This window comes from Varroa destructor, unplaced genomic scaffold, assembly GCF_002443255.2.
Source record: "Varroa destructor unplaced genomic scaffold, Vdes_3.0 BEIS01000001.1, whole genome shotgun sequence".
Lineage (NCBI taxonomy): Eukaryota > Metazoa > Arthropoda > Arachnida > Mesostigmata > Varroidae > Varroa > Varroa destructor.
The window spans coordinates 27,872,339-27,897,847 of record NW_019211454.1 but is presented as its reverse complement, the minus strand read 5'-3'; the positions used below and the strand labels follow the sequence as shown (position 1 = coordinate 27,897,847).

Below are 25,509 nucleotides of genomic sequence, written 5' to 3'. Positions count from 1 at the left end.
CTTTTCGTACTATCGCATCTAGTTCTCTATGTCCGGCCACCGTGACTGTACTCCGAGATATCTGGCTGGTGAACTTGAAGAAGGGGGGCGCGACATAAGAAACTGGAATTAAATCCGTAGCTGTTATCATTGCCAAGCTTCTTTCTCAAATTAGAAGGCAATTTCCCTTCCATGTATCGCCTGCGAAATCGAGGAGCTATATCTCACCAAAGGTTTTCCTTATCGTCTCATTATCATTTGCTTGAGACGTAGTGAAATACGTATGTATCTAAATGTCAGTGATCCAAAAACTGTACAGGAGGTATAAGGCGGATGGTGGGCGCATAGTAGCAGAGCTTTGGAATGAACATACCAAATAATATTCCCCCGCAAAATAACTGAAACAGTCTTCTTTCACTACGGTATTCTTTTGTTTACGAATTAAATCGATATTTATTAAATGTTTTGCTAGCTACCATAAAGATGCCGGGTCGAAAAGACCTCCAAACAACATCCCGACAGCTGTGAACTTCTAAAATTTTAGAGCTAGCGGTGGTTGAATAGCCGGTACATTCGTATCAATGGCGTATAAACTCGAACACGTATTCTTAGACCAAATTTTATCATTTCTATTAACGGCTAACGAAGAGACATATTGTTACAGGTTTACTGCTTTATTGATCATTTACTAGTTCGGGGCTTATTGCGGCTGGCAGTTAACGACCTAGATATTGGTCTTTTTTATTAAATTACAAAATCACTAACTATCGTGATATATGTCTGGTTTATATTCTGTTTACAACTGCTTCCACTCCATTGTTTTGTATCTCAGTGCTGCGATATGCATACAGACGTTATAATTTACGCAAAATACTATTTCTAGTGATTTGTCCTTTTGCGCTGTATAGAATCATTCTAATATAATAATAGCAACCAACTGAATAATAATACTATTAAATTATAGTATAATTATACCGTGAACAGGGTAGGGGGCCGATACGTTTAACGCTTATGGAAAAAGAAGGTACTTTGCATGTCTTGCAATAGCTTCATTATGATGACTAGCAATGACTAAGTGTGAATGAGCGCCGAAACATCCACCGGCGGGCTGGACCAATAATAATCAATATATTAATAACAATAATAATTTATGAATTAAAGAAAAAACAAACACTGAAAAGAACTATCTCGGCTTAGAAAGTTGAGTGGTTCACACATTGCTCCGGGTGTTTTACCCGTTTGCACAGAGCGCAATCCGTATCCACAAAACCTTTCATGTTTGCACAGTTAAGAATATCTTCATGTAGCTTCACGAAATCACTCCATATGTTTCTTCTTTTGTGCAATAAGTCTTCGGTGATTTAGAGGACTGTAACAATATGTATTCTAATTCTTCTATCAAATGTAACACAATCATAGAAGATTGGCCTGTGACGTTTTTGATTGAACTGTGTACCACTAACTACAGCCTAAGACAAACGGATTTTATCCCTAACTGAACAGGTCGCACAAGCCACATGTTAGCTGTTCGGGTACCAGTGAGATATCGACGAAGATCTGTCTATAGTTATACCTAGCCTATGGCATCACAATGTCTGGTATAGGGTAAGCAGCTGGCCGCATTCTGTATAGCCTCGGCGTTGATGATTGGGCCTGCGATACGATATGAAGTCAACAACTTTTTTGGAGAACGGTATGACGGCAGAAGCTTTTTCCTGAAGGTCTAATATATGCCCTCTATGAATAATTTTAGCTATACCGCTAACCAAACTGCTAACGGGTTAGCACGGGAATAGTCTCAATAACATATATACAAAGTATAAAAAAGCCGTAGGCCTTTGTCGGACTACTCGGATGAGACTGTTTTTTGTTTTTCAATAAAAAGAAAGCTGTTCGATATTTAACCTTTTTCTCACATAAATATACATTAAATTAACGCAGTGAATATGTTAAAATGGCACTCACAACAGCAAAAAGATATTCCAACTTTAACTAAATTGACTAACTGCCCGACTAAGCCTCTTAAAGAGAGAGCTATAGTAGTAGAATAATGGACAAGAAGAGGTTGAATCTTTCCGTTCCTCGATGTTAAGCCATCTAACGGGTCTCGCTAAAATCTAGCTTCTTTCAAAGATAGCAGCAGTAACAACGTGATTCATATTCATTGAATTTGAACAGCATCCATCCATTTGAGATATTAAAATAGGAAACGCTTGGCCCTATTCTAGAACGGGCTGTCGACGATGGCGACACCAGCGTAACTTCTGCCTTGTTGCATGAAGCTGTTTAGCATGGTCCACTCGTTCTTGGCAGGGTCGTAGACTTCAACACTGGCCAGATTACACGTACCGTCATCGCCACCGACAACGTAAAGCCGGCCCTCGTGCGCCACTACACCGGCATTTCGACGCGCTAACATCATGTCGGGAACAGCTCGCCATGCACCTACACACGGAGACACGCAAAACACGCTCACACTTAGTTCTTAAAGCTCGATCCATTCAGTTTTCCTAGTGTACCCGTTAACTGTTATGTTGGCAATGCTGTAGAAGGTGCTGGAAGCCAGCCGGCTAAAGTATCGGGCATAGAACTCGAAACATTTAATTTAAGATGCGGTTGAATGGACGAAAATCTTGTTTTCAAACGTAGCTAACTAGAGTTAACGTACCGTCAAGCACAAAGGCTACTTCTGCTCATATTCCGTATTATGTTCCTCTTTTGTAAAGTAGTCAAAATTTACGGTGTAAATTCGTAATAAAATATAGGTATGGGTCAGTTCAGTGTTATGGGCTCGACAAGAAAAAGTGCTTACTGCATTTAATATTGACTAAACAGACCTGCGACGGGCGCACCGGACCCGTGCGGCGCGAAGCCCATTGAGCCACCTGACGACGCAGATATAACACTTGACCCAGAAGATGAAGACGCCGCGTTAATAGTAGCGCTGGGTCCGTTCTCTGGGTCGAAGGGACAGAAACACTCGACGCTTTTGCGAACCACAGGCCCGTCATGGCCTCCCACAGCGTAGAGGCACCCATTCAAAACACCCACACCAGCACCCGACCTGTGAAGGTAAATCAAGCCAAACGCTTTTTTAGGCAAGTAAACGCGCAATGCAACAATTTAAGATTCTTTCAACAAACGCAGTCATTTTCATCATTCAATAATTATGCCATGCCATCTCAAGGTGCATTATGATATATTCTAAGACTGTGGATCAGCTTGCTTAATGTCCGAGTAAACTCGATCCTCGACCCACAATATACAGTTCGTTATACAATGTCAGCTCAAAATGTTTATCCATGTCACTATGAAGAATTATCTGCCGCAGCGTGTTATCATTTTATACAACAAAGTCATTAAGCATAAAGAGAAGAAGATGTATCGTACGCATAGGTTAGAGAAAATGGGTATCGGCTCAGAGAGAGCCCATTCGGCATCATTTCGTGTTAGGTGGTTTTTAATTCGGAACTGATTACAAGAATGACGTGAACGATATCCTTTAAAGACAAACTCAGATCTCAACGCGAACTTCCAGCTATCAGTAGAAGTATATAGCTGCAAGACAGTTCCATCACTTTAAAATATGTAATGCAGATATAAACGCAGGTAAGTCTCGTTAACTTCGTTTTGCTTTCGGCAAACAATCACAAAACTTTGCAAAACGATCACAAGGTTACATTTGTCTGGTCAAGCGGTGCATCACAAACCTCCTTGAGATCATATCGGCACATGGTCTCCACTCGTCTGTTTTAGGATCATAAACCTCAACCGAACTTAGACATTGTCTCGACGCGCCATCGTATCCTCCAACAGCAAATAAGAGTCCTCCAAGTACACCAACTCCTACACTGCTACGGCGGATCGACATAGGCGCGATATCGCGCCACTCAGCGACGCGGGGATCGAAGCACTCCGCTGTGTTCAACCCTAAATTGAAAAAAATCATGTTGAATATTTTTGCTTTTATTTATTGACACACAGATAGTGTATACATGCATGTTCGGGTATTCAAATTACCAAGGTAAATAGACTAGACCTCAAAGCTGGCGGAACTTTTAGGTCTCTAACTTAAGTGCTCCTGTGCTAAATATTAATATACATCGTCGATCAATAAGCCAAATGTGATTCAATCCAATCAATTGTTATTGAAAGTTAAATCCAACTGATCTGCTTATCCCTTGAATGCCCATTCAGCTATTATAGGGGGTTGCATTGTTCGTTCTATATTGGCATTACTTTTAATTGTATAAGTTCGCACGCGACTTGTCTGTCTTCTGTGATCAGCATTTATCGAAACTTTACGAACAACCAGGTCGATAGAAACCAATTAGAAACCGTCGCTTGCTAAGCGTGTGAAACGAATATTATACTGTGCTTATAGTACTCGTGTAACTAGCGTATCTCTGCGATCGGGTCACCCTGTTAAATTATCCCAAATTCAATGTACCTGTGGCACCGTCAAAACCGCCGACGGCGTAGATGACATTGTTTAAGACAGCCACTCCCAGCGTAGACCGGCGAGCCTCTAGCTGCGGAGCCTGAGTCCACTACAGTTTGATTCAAAAAAGGGAAAAAAAGTATGGCTAAGTTATAAAAACAAAAGGACAGAAAGAACAATGGACAACATAGAACGGGTGAACTATGAAAATTAGATTAAGTTATTATAACGAATGGTACGAAGTCCATGTCTACTCTAAAATGTTACCTTAAGGGATAACGTAAAAAAAAGCTCCCGCGAACTATTTTTTAGATTCGGATCAATTAGATTAGAGTCAATATGAAATTTCATATTGCAAGTAAAACCGTAACATCGGATGCGACAAACGCGTAAAGCAAAAATCGATTTTATAAACCTAATTTAGAAAAGACCAGGAAATCCTAACAAACCTGATCTCTTTGAGGATCGTATAGATCAACAGTTCGCACCCTTAAAGAACCGTTGAAGCCGCCAACTGCAAACACCTGACCGTTGAGTACGGCGACTCCTGCGCGGCACCTGCGTGATGGCAGGTCTGGCAGACTGACCTAATATGATCATTGTTTTGATAGAGAAAAATCAAGGATGTACATAGATCGCTGTACGTGTATAGGCATTCAATGGTTATTGCACATGGTTAATGTATCAACATGAATAATTTTATAAGGGCTGTAAGTTTGGGTAAATTCAGTCCATAATTAACTTTCCGTTTTCTATATGTAGACTTACCCATCTCTCTTTTTTAAAATCAAATCCTTCTACGGATCTGATTGCTTTTGGCGCTTGACCACCAACCACCATCAGGATCTACGAGATAAAACAAGATTCGATGAAGATCTTGTAAGTGATTCACCTTTATTTTTGGCTACTGATTCTCATCGCTACTTCTGTGTTATATCTATGTTCTCTGCGTGTCCTAATGATAGCATCGTAACTCATTTGAGCTAAACTCTTTATCGAAGTGAACAAATTGTCATAAATGAATGGCTGATCTACAAGGTTGGGATGTTTTAATTGGTCGTTGTTAGTGGCGTACCACGAATCTTTAAAGGCTATGAAACGCTGAAATGACAAAAGTGAAGGGATACGAGGATTGCGATAACCAATAGAATCACGAGAATCTTTTTCTTGTTCAGGTTAATAACTAACCTTAGGTTTTCCCCTCGGTTGACGAGGCTTGGCGCGTGGAATAGTGTTTTCAAACAGATTCTTCTCTTCGTCTCTCAAGAGGTGATACTTCATAGCTTCGATCAAGAAGTCCTGTACAGCAAATACGATTGAAGTCGATAGTCAAGACAGACGACATTAGTATTTATTCTACTGTGGGGTACCGCTTTCATGTCATATGTAGACTATTGCCTTGTCTATGGTTATTATGCGAGCTAAATGGTTGTGACATTAATGTGACGACGATTTGTTTCTTTTGTAGCAATCAGCCCTTCTTGATACGATTTATTAAAAGAAGAATATTTTATAAAACATTTGTCCGTACACTTGTATATTAAGTACACACACCTTGCAGTCCTGACTGGCTCGAAGGTCTGCTTCAACACGGCTGACGAGAAACTCTTGCGACAGAAGAGGAAGCCGTACGTGTTGCATTAGTTCGCCGAGAGCTCTTTGTCGAGTTGGTGGAGCAAAGCGTACCCAAAACATCACAGCTTCATAGACCTACCCGGTTGATTCCAGCGAAAAGAAAAAAATTCGTTACAAAAAGTAACTCAATTGGTCGTTCAGTATGAAATGCAAGATAGTTGTCTTTTTGTTTATTAAACGTAGATCTTTTATTACCAATTGCGACGCGCACTATTGTCACCTGTGACCTTCTTTTGTCTGGCATAGTTCTTACCATAGTAACCTATTCATTCTGCCGCTGTGCAAATCTAAGGCACAAAAGTCTCCGAGGGCAATTTTGGTATCACTATGAGATTTGAAGAACATTCTTTCTGAAACGCTGCTAAAATTGTGAAAGACCCATTCGTCTATGGGCGCATGTCTGGTTGACCTGCCGGATGAAAGCGAGCTTTCGATTATGACTCCTACTTTTTTGCCACCGTAATTCTTCCGGTAATACAAGCGGTTTATCTTTGTTCATTAATCTTGCTTGCTAAGTACAAATTCAAGATCCTCCAATTGTTGATAGTACATTTTAGCCGTAATCGACGAACCAGGACTCATACAATGGATAACACCTGCACTAGATCTCAAACAGACGCCATAAGCTCTGTACAGCTGTTTCAAAATGACGTCCTGTCAATTCAGTTGCATCGGCTCACTAATGTGATCGCCTTCAATTGCTGTAAAATCTGTAATTCATCACAGCCATTATTCGATGTAAAAATGAGTCACCGCTATAACATGGGAGCAGAAAGAAAGAGTCCGTGCTGTCCGTGCTCCTCGGATTTTTACTGCTTCATTTACATTCGCCTAACCTTTTTACCTTCTTAATTCAACGGAGGAGTGGATCCGTGTACTTTGAGGTGGGTCGGCCTAGGCCACAGCTTTGTACGCCCTGTTGTTTACTCTAACAAGAGATGTTCTTCTATGAAAAGTCCAAAATTTCTTTCCCGGCATTTTTGAAATTAACAGATAGTTCCGCTTACAGTAATGAATTTTCTACAGATATAAGGTTTATACAGCATATTGTCTTTTTCACTATATCCTTAGGCTGTAAGCTACAATGGTAACCGCTTGAATTTTCTAATTTTCTATGATACACAGGAACTTAACTACTGAAAACTCGAAAGCCGAGAGAACGATTCAAATTTGAAGAAGTCCAGGTGCGTTATGAATACAAATAGAGAATGCCGCCATTCTGAAGTGCAAGAATAATACTAGACGACCAAAATCGACACTTCATAAGAAAAATGCGTATTTTTTTCTATAACGGAAGAATTTCTGGCAAATATCATACATCTGTGGACCATGTTATAGGCACTCTTAATATTGAAAGAATATTCGGAGTATGAATTTGAGGCGATTAGTAAGATAAAGAGATCTGCTTGGTAGCTTCACTACTAATTTAATTAGGTTCAACTATACGTCCTACTTAATCTTAATCTTCACCTGTTCCTCGGTCTGTACGCTCAATTTGTCACTTCGAATTAATTGTGCCACTTGCGCAGCCGTTAAAGTCAGGAATTCCTCATGTTGTACCACCTGCAGGTATATAATAACTGATAGTCTTAGTAATATATTGTTCATAGTATACAACAACTGATATATAGATAGAGACAACTGATATGTCCAAACATTTTTTCCAACAATTTTATACTGACAAACATAGAACTGCGGCTCAATACGAGAAAAAAGGCACACAGTCGCCTGAGTTATGTATATAACATCAAACTATATCAAATATTTTACCTATGTATCCGCGTACGGATTTGTTCAATTTTTTTTTTTTCTATCAATATTCAGTTGAAGTCGTTGTTCTAATTACTGCATGAATGAGAGTTACCGAAGTCCTAGGAGGTTTTTCCTTCAAGCTGAGACAAAATTTGGCTAACATACGCACAACAGTACGCCGACCAATACCGTACCTCGACGAAATTTTGCTCAATGAAGCTGTCAGCGACAGCCACGAGTTCAGCACAGCCGTGTAAATCTGCAAACCTTCGAATGCCCAAGCAGTTGGAGGGATGTAACTGTCGATGCAGGAAATCGCAGCAAGCGTCTCTAACGGCCGTAAGCTGCAACATACCAGCGGCTGGCAATATCAACTGAAAACAACAACCAAGAAAATAACCATGGCACATGCAGTCAAGAGTAAATGCAGTTGAAATTACTCCATCAGAAGAAAAATAACCACGAAACACGCACAAACAGAACAATACTTTCTGGAAGATTTTCTTCGTCTATTTGCGAAGCTTAGCTTCAACTGATTTCCCTGTACCTGAACATTATCTTCGTCGACATGAATCTGGCCTGAGTAGATATAACCAACGAGCAATAACAGAGCGTCCCCTTCAAGTCCCTGCAATGTAATTGTTTCTCTCCGCTGTTCCTCAAATACAACTGGACCGGTGAACATTGCCCGAAAGTACGGTGAACACGAAGCTAGAACAAGCCGATGCGCTTTTGCTTCCACCCCACTTGCTACTAGCGTCACGTCGCATAGGTCATCTTGCCTAACAGAAAGCAATCCATAAGTTTTAGGGTCCTTCACAAAGTTCAGCCAAACACGGGCCTAAGATTAAAACAAAATGATTCGACTACATTTTTTTTTAGTTCAAGATCGATCCCCTTTGATCCGGATTAAGTACACGTTACAGACTGTAATGCACCCCGATACGTCTAGTTCAAGGGTAATCAATGATCAACGTCAATGAAAAACACCTATCTCATTCGGGTGCTTCTGCCATTTTTGTTGTACACGTTCAGATTATATCTGTCTACAATACATATTCTCAGGCGTATTTAGCTTTCATTTGAATCGCCGAACACCATTGAATTAGCTATGTTACTCAGCAGACGACAAAGTGAACGTCGTACACGAATAAACTAGTCTCATCGTCAATAGAGGCTATAAATAATAATAATAACAACAAACAATTTAGTATGAAAAGACATAATCTAAATTGCAAAAAATACAGTTTCCACGACAGGCACAGGCGTAGATAAAAACAAAACTGCGATGAAGTTTAAAGTAAATTGCCTATTGCTGACCGTAACTTCTTATAATAGAACAAAATAAGTACACTAATAATCGTTGAAATCTAACGTCGTTAAATAGGATACAGAAGAGTTTGTTCATACTCTCCGAAAACTGGCTAAACAGAAATGCAGCTCGAAATTTCACGTCTAAATATTCTGCACAACTACATGGAGATTCCTGATAAGAATTTCCTGGTTCTCAATTATTTTGAAGAATGACTGATTGAAAAACGACGTTATTGAGTTGTGTCCATATTTGTCAATAGTGTCGTTTTGCTTCTATAACCGTGTAACAAACCCGCATCTCTCACGATCACTAATTTGCAGGATGCTACCGAGTGAACTACGGGACGAAACTATTGTTTTATGGCAGGATTTGTTCAAATGACGCGAAACAGGGTTGATGAATTATCCTTCGTAACTTCTCGTACCACACGAAGGCCGATTCAGTTTTTCAAGAAAACGAGAGATCCGTCGTGGTTACGACGCCAGCGCGTCGTTTTTAGAATTCGGAGAGGTCAGCTATTATCCAATTCTTTCGCACTACATGAACCACCTTCGCCTACATAATTGGTAGCTTTTGTGCGGCTTCTAAAAGAATCGGAAAAGACTTTTGTGAGGCAGATAGGAAAATCTTCGATAGAGGCTAGATTGTAAAGAGCTCCTAAATGCCATTTTTTTTGGATCCAAAAATTAAAGGGTAACATATTAAAGAGGGGAATATCAGTCACCACTGGATCATCCAAATAGACCCAAACAGTTCTTTTCGGGAACAGTTGTGCCACTTCACAACTTTTCACTGTGCATTTTTGGGCTTTTTAGCCTACTATCAGCCCGACATTCCAGTCGGATGTCATTGTCTATATATAGCATATTTAAACAACACTTTAATTAGCCTATATATCTACAAATATCGCTTTACGCACTCCAACTATTAACAAGTTATTCGCGGATCAATCAAGCAATCTTTTATTTTAAATGACTAGTGAGTGATTTAGGTCCCGAATCGAATGTGTATAACATTCAAGAAATCTTGTTAAAATTTCTGCTTCTGTTCAAATACAGATCTAGAATTAACGCGTGAAAAAAATTAGACAGGTCATCCTGTGTATCTAGCACAGTTTTTATATAGAACAAACGCACTCGAACGACGCGGTGACCAAAGCTCGAATTGATTAGGTTCCTATAGCGTGGTTACCAGTGGATGATAATCACTCTAGCAACATACTGGAAAATTATTTTTAATTTTAAGTATTTCGTAAACACCAGGTATGGGATGGTGATTACAGATCATATCCGCCTTAGTATCTGGAACAGTGGAAGCTAAGAACAATTGTACCACCTGTCTTTTTTATCATGTCACGTACGGGTACGCAAATCACTAGAGGCAACAATATACCGCTTCTGCTTTGCCGATAATCCGCTTGTTTACATACTTTATGTAATTCTAAAACGAAATACTTCCGCCTTGCTTGGCCCCGGATCTCGTGGTTCCGCGTAATGTTCGCGTGCTTCGAAATTTACGGACAAATGAATATTACACCTTGAAAATAATTGTGCTATCGTAGTAAACTTCTTTATGCATGACCTTCCAGGCGAAATTTCAAATGATTTGTACTATGGCATACACATTAACGAACCGATTAATAAATCGGCCATTGACTAAAGAAATGACCAACTCAGTTAATACGATACGTTGGCCGGCGAAAGCCGCTATTCTGCTGCTACAGATTCCGGAACGTCCAGTTTTGCGTAAAATTTCGACCATTGGTGAGACTAGAAGTGCGCCAACATTTGATCGAGATTACTAGCGCGTCTGCGCGGACGACGACGACGACAAATAGGTATCTGAAATTTCCATTGGAGTTGGCAGTGTGGCCCAGTTGACATCAATCGCGTAAGAATCACGTTAAGTGTACCGAGCTCATCAGTTGTCCGATGGAGCGGTTGATATACACGGACGGCCTTTCAACAAAGTCTTATGTCTATTACTTTGAAAACGTTCATGTTCTTCGAAAAAAGCAGACACCTCTAATATTTTTTTTTTCGTTAAAGCGATAAGTCATAACTGGTCCTAACTTGATATAAAACAGGCTGGGACTGTCGTTTCAAAATTCGCAGTATATTACAAAAATATTACAGTGTGCGCTTTCAGATAGGCTGTATTGTATAAACTGTCCAATTATATTCATTCAGATAGCTTTCATTTTTTTTAGATATTCTATCATAGCTTGTGAAAATGTATGCATCTAATTGGAAAGTTTGCAATGGAGGTGCACAAATGACCACATAATATGATAGAATCTTAGAAATAAAATAAGACACCAATATCAAAATGCAAACATCCTACGTATTCGCATGGGTACGATTAGACAAGTCTGTTCTACAGCTTACGCTAATATGTACCATCACTAACCGCGCAAACGACGTGTTTTGAAACGGCAATTTTGGCCTACAGTAACTCAATTTAGGATTGATTTCGACTCGTATTGTTATCACTTCAAGGCTAAGGCTCTAAAAAAATACTAGAAATAGGAAACGCTCGAAAATGTATGGTTGGCTAGAGGGAAATGTCAATGCACCCTACCAGCCTTTACAAAGCGTATCCTGGATTAAAATATATCATAAATCAATCGTTCGTCACTTTAGTTACTACGTCAACTAAAGGAAGGACAAACGGCTTCGTTAAAAGGTTCGGTAGCAACCTATGATTTAGTTGATGTTTTTCCAAAGGAGCTCGAACATTGCGATTGTAGTACTGCGAATCGAATGGCAATGATAAAGGCTAGCTCATCTGCTCGGCTTTATTCTGAGAGGAATCATTCCCCCTTGTATTTATCTATTGAAAAATACGAGGAATTCAAACTTTCGAAGTACACATAATGGCAGACGACGCATTTCGAAATTCAGCTCTGATAACTCACTGTCTCAAAGAATTCATAATATCGAATGCGCGATTTGTGTGCTCGGGGTTCTTAAACGCAGCTGGAGGAGTCCGCAATTGACCATCAGCGCCATGTTGCTCCAATTTAAGAGCGAGATCTGATTGCCTGCAACAGAAAGAAACGGCAAATAATGATTCTTATTAGCGATATTTAGAAAAATATTCAAAAGAATAGGCCTCCCGCCTGTTGCTGTGAGCGAAACAAGCTTCTTGCAAAGATGCTGCTTTGCGAAGACTTCAGACCTAGTAACGAAGAATAATTTAGGAGGGCGTCACATATACATATGTGAAATGTATGTATCCGCATGGCAATGCGATATACGCTTAAAAGCGATCACTACCCATTGTCAATAGTAACTATAGGTTGCGCGGCTAGTTTATCGATCGCTTCCGTCTATTAAAATAATAAGTTATTAGATGTCTTTACTTTGTACAGTGGAAATATTTTCTTAAATAATGAAAAAAAAACAAAACTTTTAGCAGTAAACTATAGCAGATAAGTAAGTGTAATGTTACATATAGGGACGTGTCGGCTCGTCGAAAAAGTATCAACCGTTTCAAATTAAAATGAAAACAAATCTACATTTTGTATTTTAGAATAATATTGCTAAACTACATACACGCTATTTTGATTTACGAACTTCCGGTATTTCTGGGAATACAATAATCCCTTCACCATGAGTGGTTCATGAGAACGTGCTTTTTGCGCTTTCTTCATTGAAACTGAATCAACAACATTGAAGGTTTTTTTCGGATACCGAAACAATTGACAGTTTAGTGGTGCAATATCCGGGATATGCGGATTTATTAAGATTTCCCAGCGAAGTTCTTTAATTTTCTGCTGCATAATTTTAGCTGCTTTGTGCAGAGCTCTTGTTTTGTGACGCGATCACACCAACTTATAATATTATAAGTTGGTGGTATTATAAGCAAAGTCATGTATTATGACTTTGCTTTAATCTTGTCAAATACGCAACATTACGTTCCGTGGCGTCAGGCTGGTTATTTGCCACAAATCGTTAAGTATTTATTATAGCGCATTATTGGTGAATGTGATCCACTTGATCCACCACTTCAGAAATAGCTCGATTTTGTTGCATTTCTTTAGGGTCTCGCAGATGGAAATACGACCCAGTAGGCTCATTTACGTGAATTCGTGTGGCACCCAAACATTCAGATAGCCACTTTTCTGCAAAAGATTTGAAAGCGCTTGGTAAGCGTGGATTTTTAGTTTCTTGACAATATTATGGGGGTTCAGCTACCGGTCCTACGGTAAATTTTTCTTAACTAACTTTCATATTGAAATTTCCGAAACGAAAGCAATAGAACTATTTTTAGCCCATTTGTTCTGATAGCAGTCTACTTCTGATGATCTTGACGCATTTGTTTATGGGCCTGGAAGCATTCGTTTTTTTATTATAATGAAACTGTGAAATGTAACGGATTTTTGCAGAAATTTTACACATCTTCAAGGCGCTTTATCCAAAATGCAAATCAAGCCATTTCAACAATCTAGCGCAACTTCCCCTGCCGGCAAGTCTCAGCCCTCGAATGACACATACGCGTCTTTAAAGCCACCTAGCTAGAACAACGGTCAATATTCTTTTCGACAAGCCCATAATTGAGCGAGATTCCTTTAAACAGAACTAACAACAAACCACATATTTGGACTTCTCATTTATGCAACCTATCGCATCTTTGAAAACGATATCAGAGAGTGCTAATAACTCCAACGCTTATTTCAGTTCAGGATACCTGGATTCATTCCAGGTTGTTGGCAATTAGCGTGTTTGGGCCATTTTGCCAAACAGTCGAATAAAACACTGCTTTTAACAATAATAGTCGTGTATTCGTAAAGAAATATTCAATAGCACTTTCATTTCTCGTCATCGTGTACCACTCAAGTATATGTCCTACGAATTTATGATCAAGCTTGGCGTACACTCAGATAGTCGCTGTATGGTAAAACTATTTGAATATGTTAAACCACACTGTGTTTCGATCCAATACAAGTGCAATTTGTTTATGTTTCTTCTAAATTGACTTCCTGCTTGTGTAGACCATCGCCGTGATAAGCTGGTACGTAACGTATTTGCCTGCTAATCTTAGGGACACGTTATGGTCTAGGCACACTCCGTTTCGTGCTACAAGTTAGCCGCCTTATAGAAGGCCTAACGACCTTGCCAAACATGAAACTCGAAACGTAGAGGATTACCCGATTCAATGTCTTCGTTATTCGCCAAAGGAACCTTTTCCAAGCGGTTTGATAATCGAAATAAATGGGATAATTACGGGCGACGACTGCATGTAGATCGCAAACACGAGGTTGCCAAGCTGTACTGCTCAATACTCACTTGGCACTCGAGTGCACCGCAAACATTTTCTATGTACATATTGTATAGATACAATTGCCCAAGCTTACATATGACGCACGCTTCGATAAAAACATTACCACCGATTTCACTGTTATGACTCTTGTTTCCAGATTATGTTATAACCAACTATACGTATACATTTGCCGAACATTAAAATACTTAACAAAATGTGTATAAACAGGCAACTAACAGCGCGATAAAATCGTTTGCAGTTATATTACCTAGTAAACTCAATACACTTCGGCTGTGAGTATTACAAGGGGCGCGCTTAATTACGCGTGCATGCTATTGGGCGCGTGTATTCTTGAGCGTAGCGTTCTATACATGTTCAGCTACCTATTATATTTTGATTAATATTGTCACCTAGGCACTGTCGAGGTGTTCGTCTCGGAAGCTGTCAATGATAGATAAATTACTACACTGAAATAAAACAATGACACAATATACAACACGGTGGTCAACGTGTCGACACTACCCAGAACATACCTAACCACAATACGCACATATGTATTATATTATTTTTTTTGTAGCTTATCTCACCGACGGAGACTGACTACCAGTTATTACGTAGTTCTGTTGCTGAAGCAAATCGTTCCGACTACAATAGCACGTTTTCTTGTGATGTCGTTCGCAGCGAGATCAGTTGTTGGACTTTAAGAGAAGTTTCGTTGCTGCTAATGTGAATCAAGTACAATGTTCGTGACTCTGAATTTTCCACGCTTTCCAACGCATCGATATAGTTCCATAAGTGTCTCTCAATTAGCGCTGTGCGATTGTACCCAACGCCATTATAGTGTACACTCATATACGCACGTAATAGTGCGTCAGCCATTATGCGTATTCTTAGTTGTAGGGAGCTATCCCTGAACGGGAAACGTTAAATTATCCGCTGATAAGGATTCAGGTGAAACCTTACATTGCACGCGTTCAATGCAAAGCGCACACGCGCAGTTGCCTGTTGTGGCCAGAAATAAGGAAAACAGAATAAATCTTTCGCCCGGTCGCCGAAATCTGCATATGTTAGTAGAAATACAAGAAAATGTTACGAAATACACATGTGCGATGTTAAAGCCTTTGGTTTACATGTACTGCAAGAACAATATTGGAAGAAGCACATCGGTACAATGTTTCAACTAGATTACGTTTTAGTACTTCCTAGATTGTATTGGTTACGACGACCTACTGTATGAGACAGCGGGGAACAACATCTTATTTGCTGGCAGTGATAGGTCGCACAGTTCTAATATTCCGTATATAACAGGTCGAACGTCTTCTTCGAATCTTCCTCGTGCCGAGAAACAGCTACATACCGCGTATTTCCTTTCGTTTGACCTTACCCATGTAAGCTACGTCCTACAGTTGCAATTTTCTAATGAGAAGAAAACAATTGAACGGACGATTTTCTTTTTTGCACCATCAGAAAGCCATTAAAGTTTCACCAAAGGTCACACCGCTGCCCTGAGCAGATATATAGATTTCCTTCGGTACAACTGCTTTCACTTTTTTAATATGAGCTCTACGGAAAACTGAGTGAGAAACCTTTGGTTCTGTAAGGATTTTTTTCTCACTATTTCCGTACACAAAACAATTTTACGTTTCGAACAAAAGCTAACAGTGGTAACGGTAATCATTTTGGGATTGATACATTGAAACAGACAAACCATAGCCATATTTGTTTACTATGCAGTAGAACCGAGTACGAAGGAAATATGACGTGTATACGACGTTCACATTACCAAGGATTTCCTTAGCTAATCAGTAATTCAGTCAGCAGAGGAAAAGCTAGAGTAAAGATGAGAACGAACATCTGTACCGGAAATTACCACGAGCCCTCTTTTTGCTTTTCTCTGTGACATCTAACGGTTAGTAATTCCGATCTGCCCTGGCCAAGTGCAAATTTTGCTGCTCGAACTGTACTAGCGTTGCACCACTTCGAAAAATGATATATGTTCGTTTTTTTTTTTTTTTTTTATGTTTTACTAAACGTTCAACGATTTACACCGTACTACACGGTGAGGCGTGGCGGCTAGATTTTCCTAGCGAAAATAAAATGTTCCTTGTTGTGGCATACGTATAAGCGCACAAGCAATGATGATTATACCCTGTCATAATGATACTCTTATGATTGAGTTGCCCTAGTTGTTGTGGTCTCATTTTGGCTGAACCGCTCTTAACCGCTGGTGCCTATTATGTTCGCAATGATGCATCTACATATAGCAAATAAGCCAAGTAACGCGAATATTAGAGCAATCACTGTTGTTAGTCTTCTATGGATACCTTATTTTAAACCTACAACATGGACACCTTATGTGTTGCATGTTAGGCTCCGGCCAGGATTCATTCTTTCACAAACCCTACGATAGTGCTATTTCGAAGTAAAGTATCGTCAATACGACAGATGATTATGTAACGATACATAACTTAGCACTCTACGGGTAGATGTGATTCGAGTCAAATAAGGTTTAACAACACATCCAGAGGTTCGAAAGATTCATATCATGGCTAAATAATAACTAAATGATTTATATGAGCTTGTATAGGAGCGAATATGTTGCTCAAGTATAGATTTTCAGCTCGGACCACCTGTTTCCGGAATCTTGATTCAAGATTCCGTAGATAGTCAACATGATTCGTGTTGATTATGTCTAAATTGTATACGTCTACTAACTCAGCGATCAGGGAGCGTGAGCCGCACAGGTGCGCTTATGGACCATAGCATAATTTCAGCAATATCTAAAATATCATCTAATGTCAAATCTAGCTAGTAGTTTAAGCGATAAACCTCTCCCCATGCTGTAGGTACCACTGTTAGTGATCTGAATAAAACAATACATTGAAATCTACAATTTTCATCATTTTACTGTTACCGAACGCATTGTTAGATACCGTCAAAGCGAGTTCTGATAACCACCTTTTATATTTGTCGTCACAGACATCCAATTGTGAGCTAACGTATGTGCGAAGCCAATGAAAGATAGTACTAACGTTTTCATGCTTACCGAGAGGGTTTACCGAGAATAGCTAAACTATCTATACATCTGTCGCGCGGACATATACACATAAGTAGAGGGCAAATGCATATTTTTATTGATATGCAAGAACACAAAAAGCGTGACACGTAAAACGTACTAATCCACAAAGACTCATAATTGTTAGCCAGAATATCTAAGAGTTTTAGCTAGTTTTCGTCCGATAATCTAGCGATGTATTGAAAACTTCAGGACACAAAGATTGGTAGAGGCGCATCTTTGAGAGAGCACTCAAAATCGTAAACAACTAGAGATTTCAATGTTCTTAACGTTACTTCATTTATGCTCGCTACAATAAAGGCCAATAAGTAACAATTATAGTGCCTATTCGACATCTGACGATAGTAGCGAGTCAATGAAAGCATCAAAATACGATAGGATAGTATAGGCTGAAGTGCTTTTCTCATACTCACGTGAGGTACTCTGAAGATTCCGGTAAAGACATCGTCCCTTACTCTGGTGATCGTTATTTTTTCGTAAGCTTGTTGAACAATTATTTTTCTGTTTCTGTCATTACTTTTTTGCCCTTTGCCCCTCTTTTCTTTCTGCCGTCAGTAGCAGCAAAAATTAGACAAATAAACAGCAATCAGGTAAACAACAATCCTGTAATTATTTCTCCGATCTTGTTCCGTTTCTAATTTTTTTAAGCGTTCCACATGTCAGTTTGAAATTTGACGTACCTATCACATGAGCACTTTTATCTTTGTAAACGTATTCTGCAATTGAATTTACTGATACGTTGCCGCATGCCCCTTATTTTTCTCGCTGATTTTTATCTCACAGACGAGTGGATTGGATAACCTACGAAATCTTCAACACGACCACCAAAATTCAACAACAAAAACAAGAACTCAGCAGAAAATGAGTCACTTTAGATGAAGACTTCTATTCACTCTTTTATTCTAGTTATATCATCGTAGTATGGTAGTATATTCTGTTTCTGTTTTGGATGACTGAAGACACCCGTTGTTGCTGCCGTTGTTGTCGTCGCCGTCGTTGTTGTTGTTGTTGTTGTCGGTGGTCGCTGAGCACCTGCAGAGTCGCTGTCAGTGCCCCTGTGGTGGCCTGCTTTGATTTAACGGTTGCTTCCAACAGCAGCGTTGTCGGACGCGAGTCTCCTTTTTGGGTGGCCGTGTTTATTACGTTAGACGTACATGGCGGCAGATGTGAGACTGCCACGCCTGCGAGTATCTCGGCTAGTAAAGTAGATACGTTAAATGTGCCACCCGCGCCGTTACGGCAGCTAAACCAGCTGCAGCAACTCTGTCTAGGGGCGTCTACCTGACGATGCCACAGACCGATAGTGCATTACACAGTTCGGATGACAACACCCTATTATGGTAATTACACTCGAAGCCAGTGATGTATAAAGATCACTATTAAACTGGAATTAGTACCTCTATTATTCCGATTGTTCTTGTTGATCGTAATAAAGATCCTCACTATAAGTCGTTGAACTAGCCTTATCTTGCGCTATTAAACGCTTCTCTTTTCATATCTCCTTAATGGCAACCTCCTTCGAGAAGAAGACGTTACCAGCATTTCTCTTCCGGGCAACACCCGTTCATTAGAAATCGTTACGGCTGTCATATAACCACTCGCCGGCAATATAAGTTCAGTCGCACAATAAAACTCAGTCATTTACTACCGCAACAGAACCAGCTGATCATTTTCGAGTCCTCATGCCCCAGCATTACGCACAACACGAACAGCAGTTGCTCAGTATTCACTTGTTCAGTCATGGCCAAAGTAGTATATACGCACGACTAAAATAGAACTCACGCAAATAACTCTATCAACATCCGCAGTGGTTCCAGGAGCAGGGGAAGGCGCAAGAGGACGCACGATTTCGACTGTTTTCGGCCCATCCGTCCTTTCGGGATACGCCGTTGTTGTCGTCGTCGTCGTCGTCATTGATGATGACGCTATGTTGAGGTCATGAGTTTTGTTTGGCGGCTGTCAGACTCAGCATTGTAGCCTAAGACATAACATCTGGCAGCTTGTAATAGCATTGTGAATTCCAGCTTAATTATGAGTGACCGTCCGTGGGGTATTTGCACATTAAATACTCTTGGAGGGCGTATCTTACGAGCATTACGCTATCGACGAGGACGTAACAAACATTTCTACAGTGAGTAATACTTGAAAAGACAAAGCAATCCGCATTGAAGGGTGGTTGTAGCAGCAGCAGCAGCAGCAGTTAGTGGTAAATTGAAATTACTAGCCAAGTTCTATTGTTGGGTAGTTCTCCAACCGAGAGATTGTGAATGTACGATACATGAATACCGTGACAGTAGCTTTGCCGACAATCCAGTGCGTCAAGTAGTAAGCTTGCCATCCATTCTTCTTTATTAGTCCTCTATTGTACTATATTGCAGTGAAATAGTTTGCGTTGTGATCACAAGCCGTTTGGCTGTGGGCATTAAGCCAACGGAGGAACGGTAAGCGAGCTCACGGTTTCCCTCCCCCTCACTTCACTCGCCCATTAACGTCCAGCACGCACCGGAGTTCCACTCGCTCCCCCGCGCGCGCCACTTCGCTCCACACAGCACGTATTGTGCAAGCACCATCAGCAATGAACGTTCGTTATTATGTTTCTGTTGTGTTACTGCTGCTGCTGTTTGTTTCGGCATCTCTACCAACGCACACAGTCGAAAGAATGAGCAGACGACGCTGAGATATTCGACTCAATATCGAATGGGTGAATGAGTGATTCAGGTTCCGTCCCGCCGTTTGAAAATAGAAGACCGAACAGTTGAACGCGGCAAATGAAGGTGGCAAGGACATCAGGCAAGCGAGGTATAGTTGAAAGTTAAACTTACACACTAGAATGAAAGGCTTCAGAACAACTTGATTGGCATCTGTCCAGCGTTGAACTGTTGCCAGACAATGATATGTGAAGTGAGGTAAAGCGAACGATCGAAAACAAAAAAAAAGTCACTGAAAGCACCGCACGTTAGTAATAATATTATCATTATGAAAATAGTAATTGTGATACTTTGCTAGTGACAGCGAATTTCCGGGAAAGTTCAAATATAGAACATAGTTTGTGTCATTACAACGTAATATATGACTTTCTTGATTCACACAGATCGCTTAATGGGCACCGTTGACAAGACGTCAACAAGCAATGACGGCTGATCCTTTTTGACACCATTTTGCACTTTATTTACTTATTAGGCGCCGTATATGGAAAAATATACCTTGTAATCATTACTGGAAAACAATATGCTTCTTGCGCAATGGTTTTAAGTTTAACCAGAAGACGTTGCGAAACACAGCGCAACTTTGGCTGCAAGCACGACATGTTACCCGAAAGATTTTGTCTAAAATAAATAGAAAAAAAAAACAAGCAAATCATGAAACTAAACATGCAGCACTGCTTCACTCGACATCGTGGTTTGCAACTAAAATTATCTGGCGCAAAGCGGTGACCAAGCTTGCCCTCCGAATTTCTGTTCCGTTTTTACTTAAAGTAAGCGATCATAGCCCACAATCTAATAATAGGTAGCCGTTTTAAATTAAACACGGGAAGCCGACTCTTATTTATATAGTAGGTGTACAAAACGTTTACCGGCGCAATCGAAAACTCGCAAAAAGTAGGCTACGTATATAATCAGGCGCGTGGCGTATGGCGATATCGTGCATATGAAGCAATTAGAGGCGGCTATATTTATGTCATACATGAAGTTAATATGCATAACTTTTAAGCATATTTTATTTAGCACAGTTCACCATAGATTGCACACATGCGCAATGTACCTGCCATATCGCCGATTTTTTTCTAGCTCATTGGGTGGAATTGTAATTATCACTGATTGACCTATAATTATCTCATTGTTGTGTGTCTTTAGTATCCAAGTTATATAATTCATTGTCGAACGAAGTATCCCTAGTAAATCGGAAAGACGTTGCTGGAGCGCAACAAAAATATTGACGCGTGAGTTATGATTTTCTGTGGTATCGACGAAGTTGAATACAGCTCGAAGTATGGTCGGCTTCCTTCAAATGAGGTGGCAAATCTACCCACTAAACAATAGCGTCATGTATCTATTGTTTGGCTATTCGGTACAAAACTGCTATGCTCTAAGCTCCGACTAAACTTCCACACAGTACTATTGACATTAATTTTCGCCGCCATAAATTAATAGGTGATAATTAAGCCGTAAGAAATTGTCAAATGATTAAGCAACTGTTGTTAACTATGATTTGGCACTATACAAAATACATCTTGTAACATGCAAACAATCGCGCATCTGTTCATGATTGTCGACATACCGTTAGGAACGTTTTTGAAGCCCCCGTAGCAAATTATCAGAAAACTGCAGCACGGTCTAACTTGTCTTGCCACTGCTAGCATCACTCAAGAACATTGTCAAAGGACAAAGTACAAAAGAAATTTCCGTTCTTTATTTTTACCAGGGTAGAAAATTTCCAATAAGCCAAGCTAGGCTTTACCAAATCTGCATACACTATATGGCTTCAAAACAAACGAAGTAGCTGGAAAAACCTTGAGGCCTGAAGGTCGCTAATATCACATGGTTTGATAGTACCCGAACGTATGTTTAAAATTAAAATGTTCTTCGGTATCATACTCTCGCTTTTAGGTGAATAGTGGTGACACAAAAAAGAAAATTTCCAGATTTTGCAACTGCGGAGTTCACTTCGAAGTTCTATACGTTCAGCTGTCCCGTATTTTTAGCTATTCGTTTCTTCATCAACCTTCTATAGCTTGCCCTTTGATTTCTGCTTAATATTAGAGAAATAAGAAGTGGAAGTGTACACTTAAAAATCGAATGCGGAAGACATTAAATAGGCAAGCAGATGCCTTGAACATTACAGTCTGTTCAATTATAAAGTGAATAAAGTCAAACACAACACATATTAGAACGATTCCTCTTCGGCGGACGAGAGATCATTTGAGAGGAACTATTCATTTTAGTTTCTTAGTCCTTAGGGAATCATTTTCGCCATGAGATATGATGATATTCGAACGTAACTGCAGTACTCTTTGCACCTTGTAATAGCGGTATTCAAGCTCTAGCTACCACAGATGTCAATGAGAGATTGCCAGACTCAAATTGCAGACTTCTCGTTTGCGAGAGATCTCGCGAAGCGACTCCTTCAGGTATGGTTCAAGCTGCTTCGTAAGCAAACCTTCATCCAAACCCTGTAACAGGAAACGCAGCAAGCAAATAGAAAATTATAAGTGATTTGTTTAACTTGGTACTGAGCTTCGTAGGTCTTAATATACTCTTAAGACTTGCTACAAGATAATGTGTTAAAGAGAGCCAAAAATAGGAATATAAGTGCACTTTTACGACGATTTCAAGGTCTTTCTGAAACTTTAAGCTACATTTTGGCATCTGCATCATGACAACAGTTTGCAGTTTATTAAGTTTTTAATTCTCATCAGGAAAACCAACGTCATGGCCGTCTAAACATTTTTAGAAGTGTGACATAAACTATAAACTGTTAGATGAGTATGTTTCATCTTCTCGACAGCGGTAATCGACTACTGCTTCGGATATTAAGCCCTAGTACTGGATAGTTGCAATCCTCATTATAATAAATTAAACCTTCCCTATGTAGTATGGATGGGTTCCGAATGCTGCAAAAATGTTTTTCAGAAGATGATAGCGTTTGTTAGGCGCCTTCTTAATCTTCGTTTTGTTTCGAATTCTTTACTCAGTCTGCGAATGAAAAATTTAATCAGTAAGTTACAATGGATCGAAAATACAACTTACTTGAGATGATATATTATATATATATATATATATATATATATATATATACGCGATATTGTCTTCAGAACTGTCGAAAATGGCAGAGATAACCTGTTGCAGCTAATAGATAAAATATATGTATTCTTCTTCTCGGAGCATGCGCAGGGCGTGTTTTTTTTTTAAATATAATTCAAACTTTAAATTACACATTCTCATAACATGTTTACATTCGTCTAAGCATCTTATATAGAGCCCGTTAGACGGTGCCGTTAACAAAAAACGTTTCACACCGTCAGGAACTCTAGCTGCTTATTCCAGCCGGCAACAAACGAATCTATGCAGGAAGTAGTGAATCTAATAGCCCGCGAGGCGGATACGCGGGTAGAAGCATCGCAAGCTACGTAGAAGTTTAATCAACAACTCTTCCCCAGAAATTAAATCATTCTTCAAAGATTTTCCCTGATATTTGCATAAGAGTAAGGCCAGTGTTTGATGCGTAATATCTTTTACCCAAGCATAATTTAAACGTTGCCATTAAAAATTAATAAGGTTGGTTAAATTCCGATCTGCCAGTACAATAATAGTACGTAAATGAAATGCGTGTCCAATTTCTTTATGAAGTCCAAGTAACTTCAGCCTTAACAACATGATAATTAAGGAAGATTATAGGGTTTGGTTTATGTAGAGTTTTTAAAATTCTTCTACTCACTGGATTTGTTGCTGGCACTCGCAGTCAAACGAAATTTTGTCATCGATATCTGGTCGATGGCAACGTTCTTGCAGAAGTATTTAAACGTATGTAATAATTAAATACACGGGTGCGGAACATATTATCGTCGCAGTAGAGGAGACCGCGAATGCTGCACACTTTCCGAGTAAAGTCAATATCTGGAAAAACATAGCACTTTCAAAAACAAAACAATACTTTGCGTCCATTTGTGGAAGTTAATAACAAATTCGGTTGCTGCCACTGAACTTAACGAATCGTTGTAGATTTACTATGGGCCGTGCTGTTTTCTCGGCTGCTTTTGTAGCCATATATGAGTGTTTATTTTTCAAAAATATTATCAAATGTTACAGGCAAAATTATTTTAATCTTTTCAATCTACTTTTTTTTTTTTATTAATGCGTATGGTCAAACATATCTACAGTATACAGCTGTTGGTTCGCACACAGTTAGGACATAAAACCCTTATTCGGCAGCTGGCATACCGTCGGTGTCCGGTAGGTTCCAAGCAACGGCATGGTTGTTCATAACTAATGGCAACGACGAAAACCGCATCGAACCGATGAAGGCGATCTAACCACGAAATCTGTAGTCGGGCAAATTGTTTGAGAGTCAATTGGGAACGCGGTAGTCATTGCTCAGATCGCCACAGCCGGCAGATCGTAGTCTACATTATCGTCGGCGCTCGAACAAAGGTCAGAAGGAAGGACTTGGTTGCCAAGGGCTATCAACGGAGATAAACTTGATGGAGAAGACCGTCGACGAATGCTGCGTGGACGCAGAATAACCGATAGTGATGGTCAGATGTTGCGATCCACTATGTAACTACTTAAATATTATGAATTAGCAGCTGCTAACTAAGAGCTAAATGAAGGACTAGTCTTTCCTCGCTTTGCTGATGAAGTATTTTCTACAATCTCAAAAGTCTTCAGAACCCAGAACAGCAGAAACACACGGCTAGCGAAACTCTATTCAATGGCATCAAGCCGTCCATTGGTATGAATTGTGCCAATCGTACTACGGACGCTTTTGCAACGGAACATTGCAAGCCTACCTAAACTCATACTTCAATAAGCGTTCAGTAGCTGTAAACATTGCAGATCCAGTAGAACTTCTGCTTTGAACACGCGAGCCTTTGAGTCAGGTGAAAGAGTTCACACGGCAGACATTCACGGCTGTGTAAAAGCTGGTCAGCAGGTAATGGAGTTCATAAAAGCATATAGAGAACAGTGGCAATTATGTTCTCCTTCGTATATCTATGAGAATTGACGAGTTACAAATTTGAAGTCGCTGACGATCCGCTCAAGTTTACTAGTAGTTTTCTTCGGTTCAATAGCATTCTGAGTCTTTTGCAGTTTTAGATCGCTTACACCCTTGCCAATCGAAGGACATTTTATAGAAGTAACAACTATTATTAATGACACAATTAGAAACGTGGTTAAAGCGCATTATACAATACCTTGTCAATAATATTCACTTAACCCTTTTGCACAACAGCGTTTTCTTCAAGATTTCTTCAAGGCTATGTTTCGCGCCATCTTCATCCAAATTTTTTTTCTGTGAATAGATTGTGAGTAACAGAGTCTGGATATC

At 39.7% G+C, this 25,509-nt stretch overlaps 1 protein-coding gene across 2 annotated transcripts; it reads right to left on the bottom strand.

The window, feature by feature from the left end:
* Positions 1–634: 634 nt before the first annotated feature.
* Positions 635–19,980, bottom strand: kel (kelch protein). Of its 2 annotated transcripts, XM_022788377.2 has the most exons (13): positions 17,877–19,980; positions 12,040–12,165; positions 8,355–8,589; positions 8,002–8,181; positions 7,526–7,618; positions 5,975–6,130; positions 5,609–5,719; positions 5,189–5,266; positions 4,870–5,007; positions 4,430–4,529; positions 3,690–3,909; positions 2,817–3,043; positions 635–2,424 (listed from the first exon to the last, which is right to left on the bottom strand). In XM_022788377.2, exons 1-13 carry the CDS (start codon positions 17,906–17,908, stop codon positions 2,204–2,206), a joined length of 1,917 nt encoding a protein of 638 aa, XP_022644112.1. In that variant the 5' UTR covers positions 17,909–19,980; the 3' UTR covers positions 635–2,203. The 2 variants fall into 2 exon arrangements, with proteins under 2 accessions (XP_022644112.1, XP_086833701.1); XM_086977575.1 differs by lacking the exons at positions 12,040–12,165; positions 17,877–19,980 and adding an exon at positions 8,798–8,960.
* Between the last annotated feature and the right edge of the window lie 5,529 nt (positions 19,981–25,509).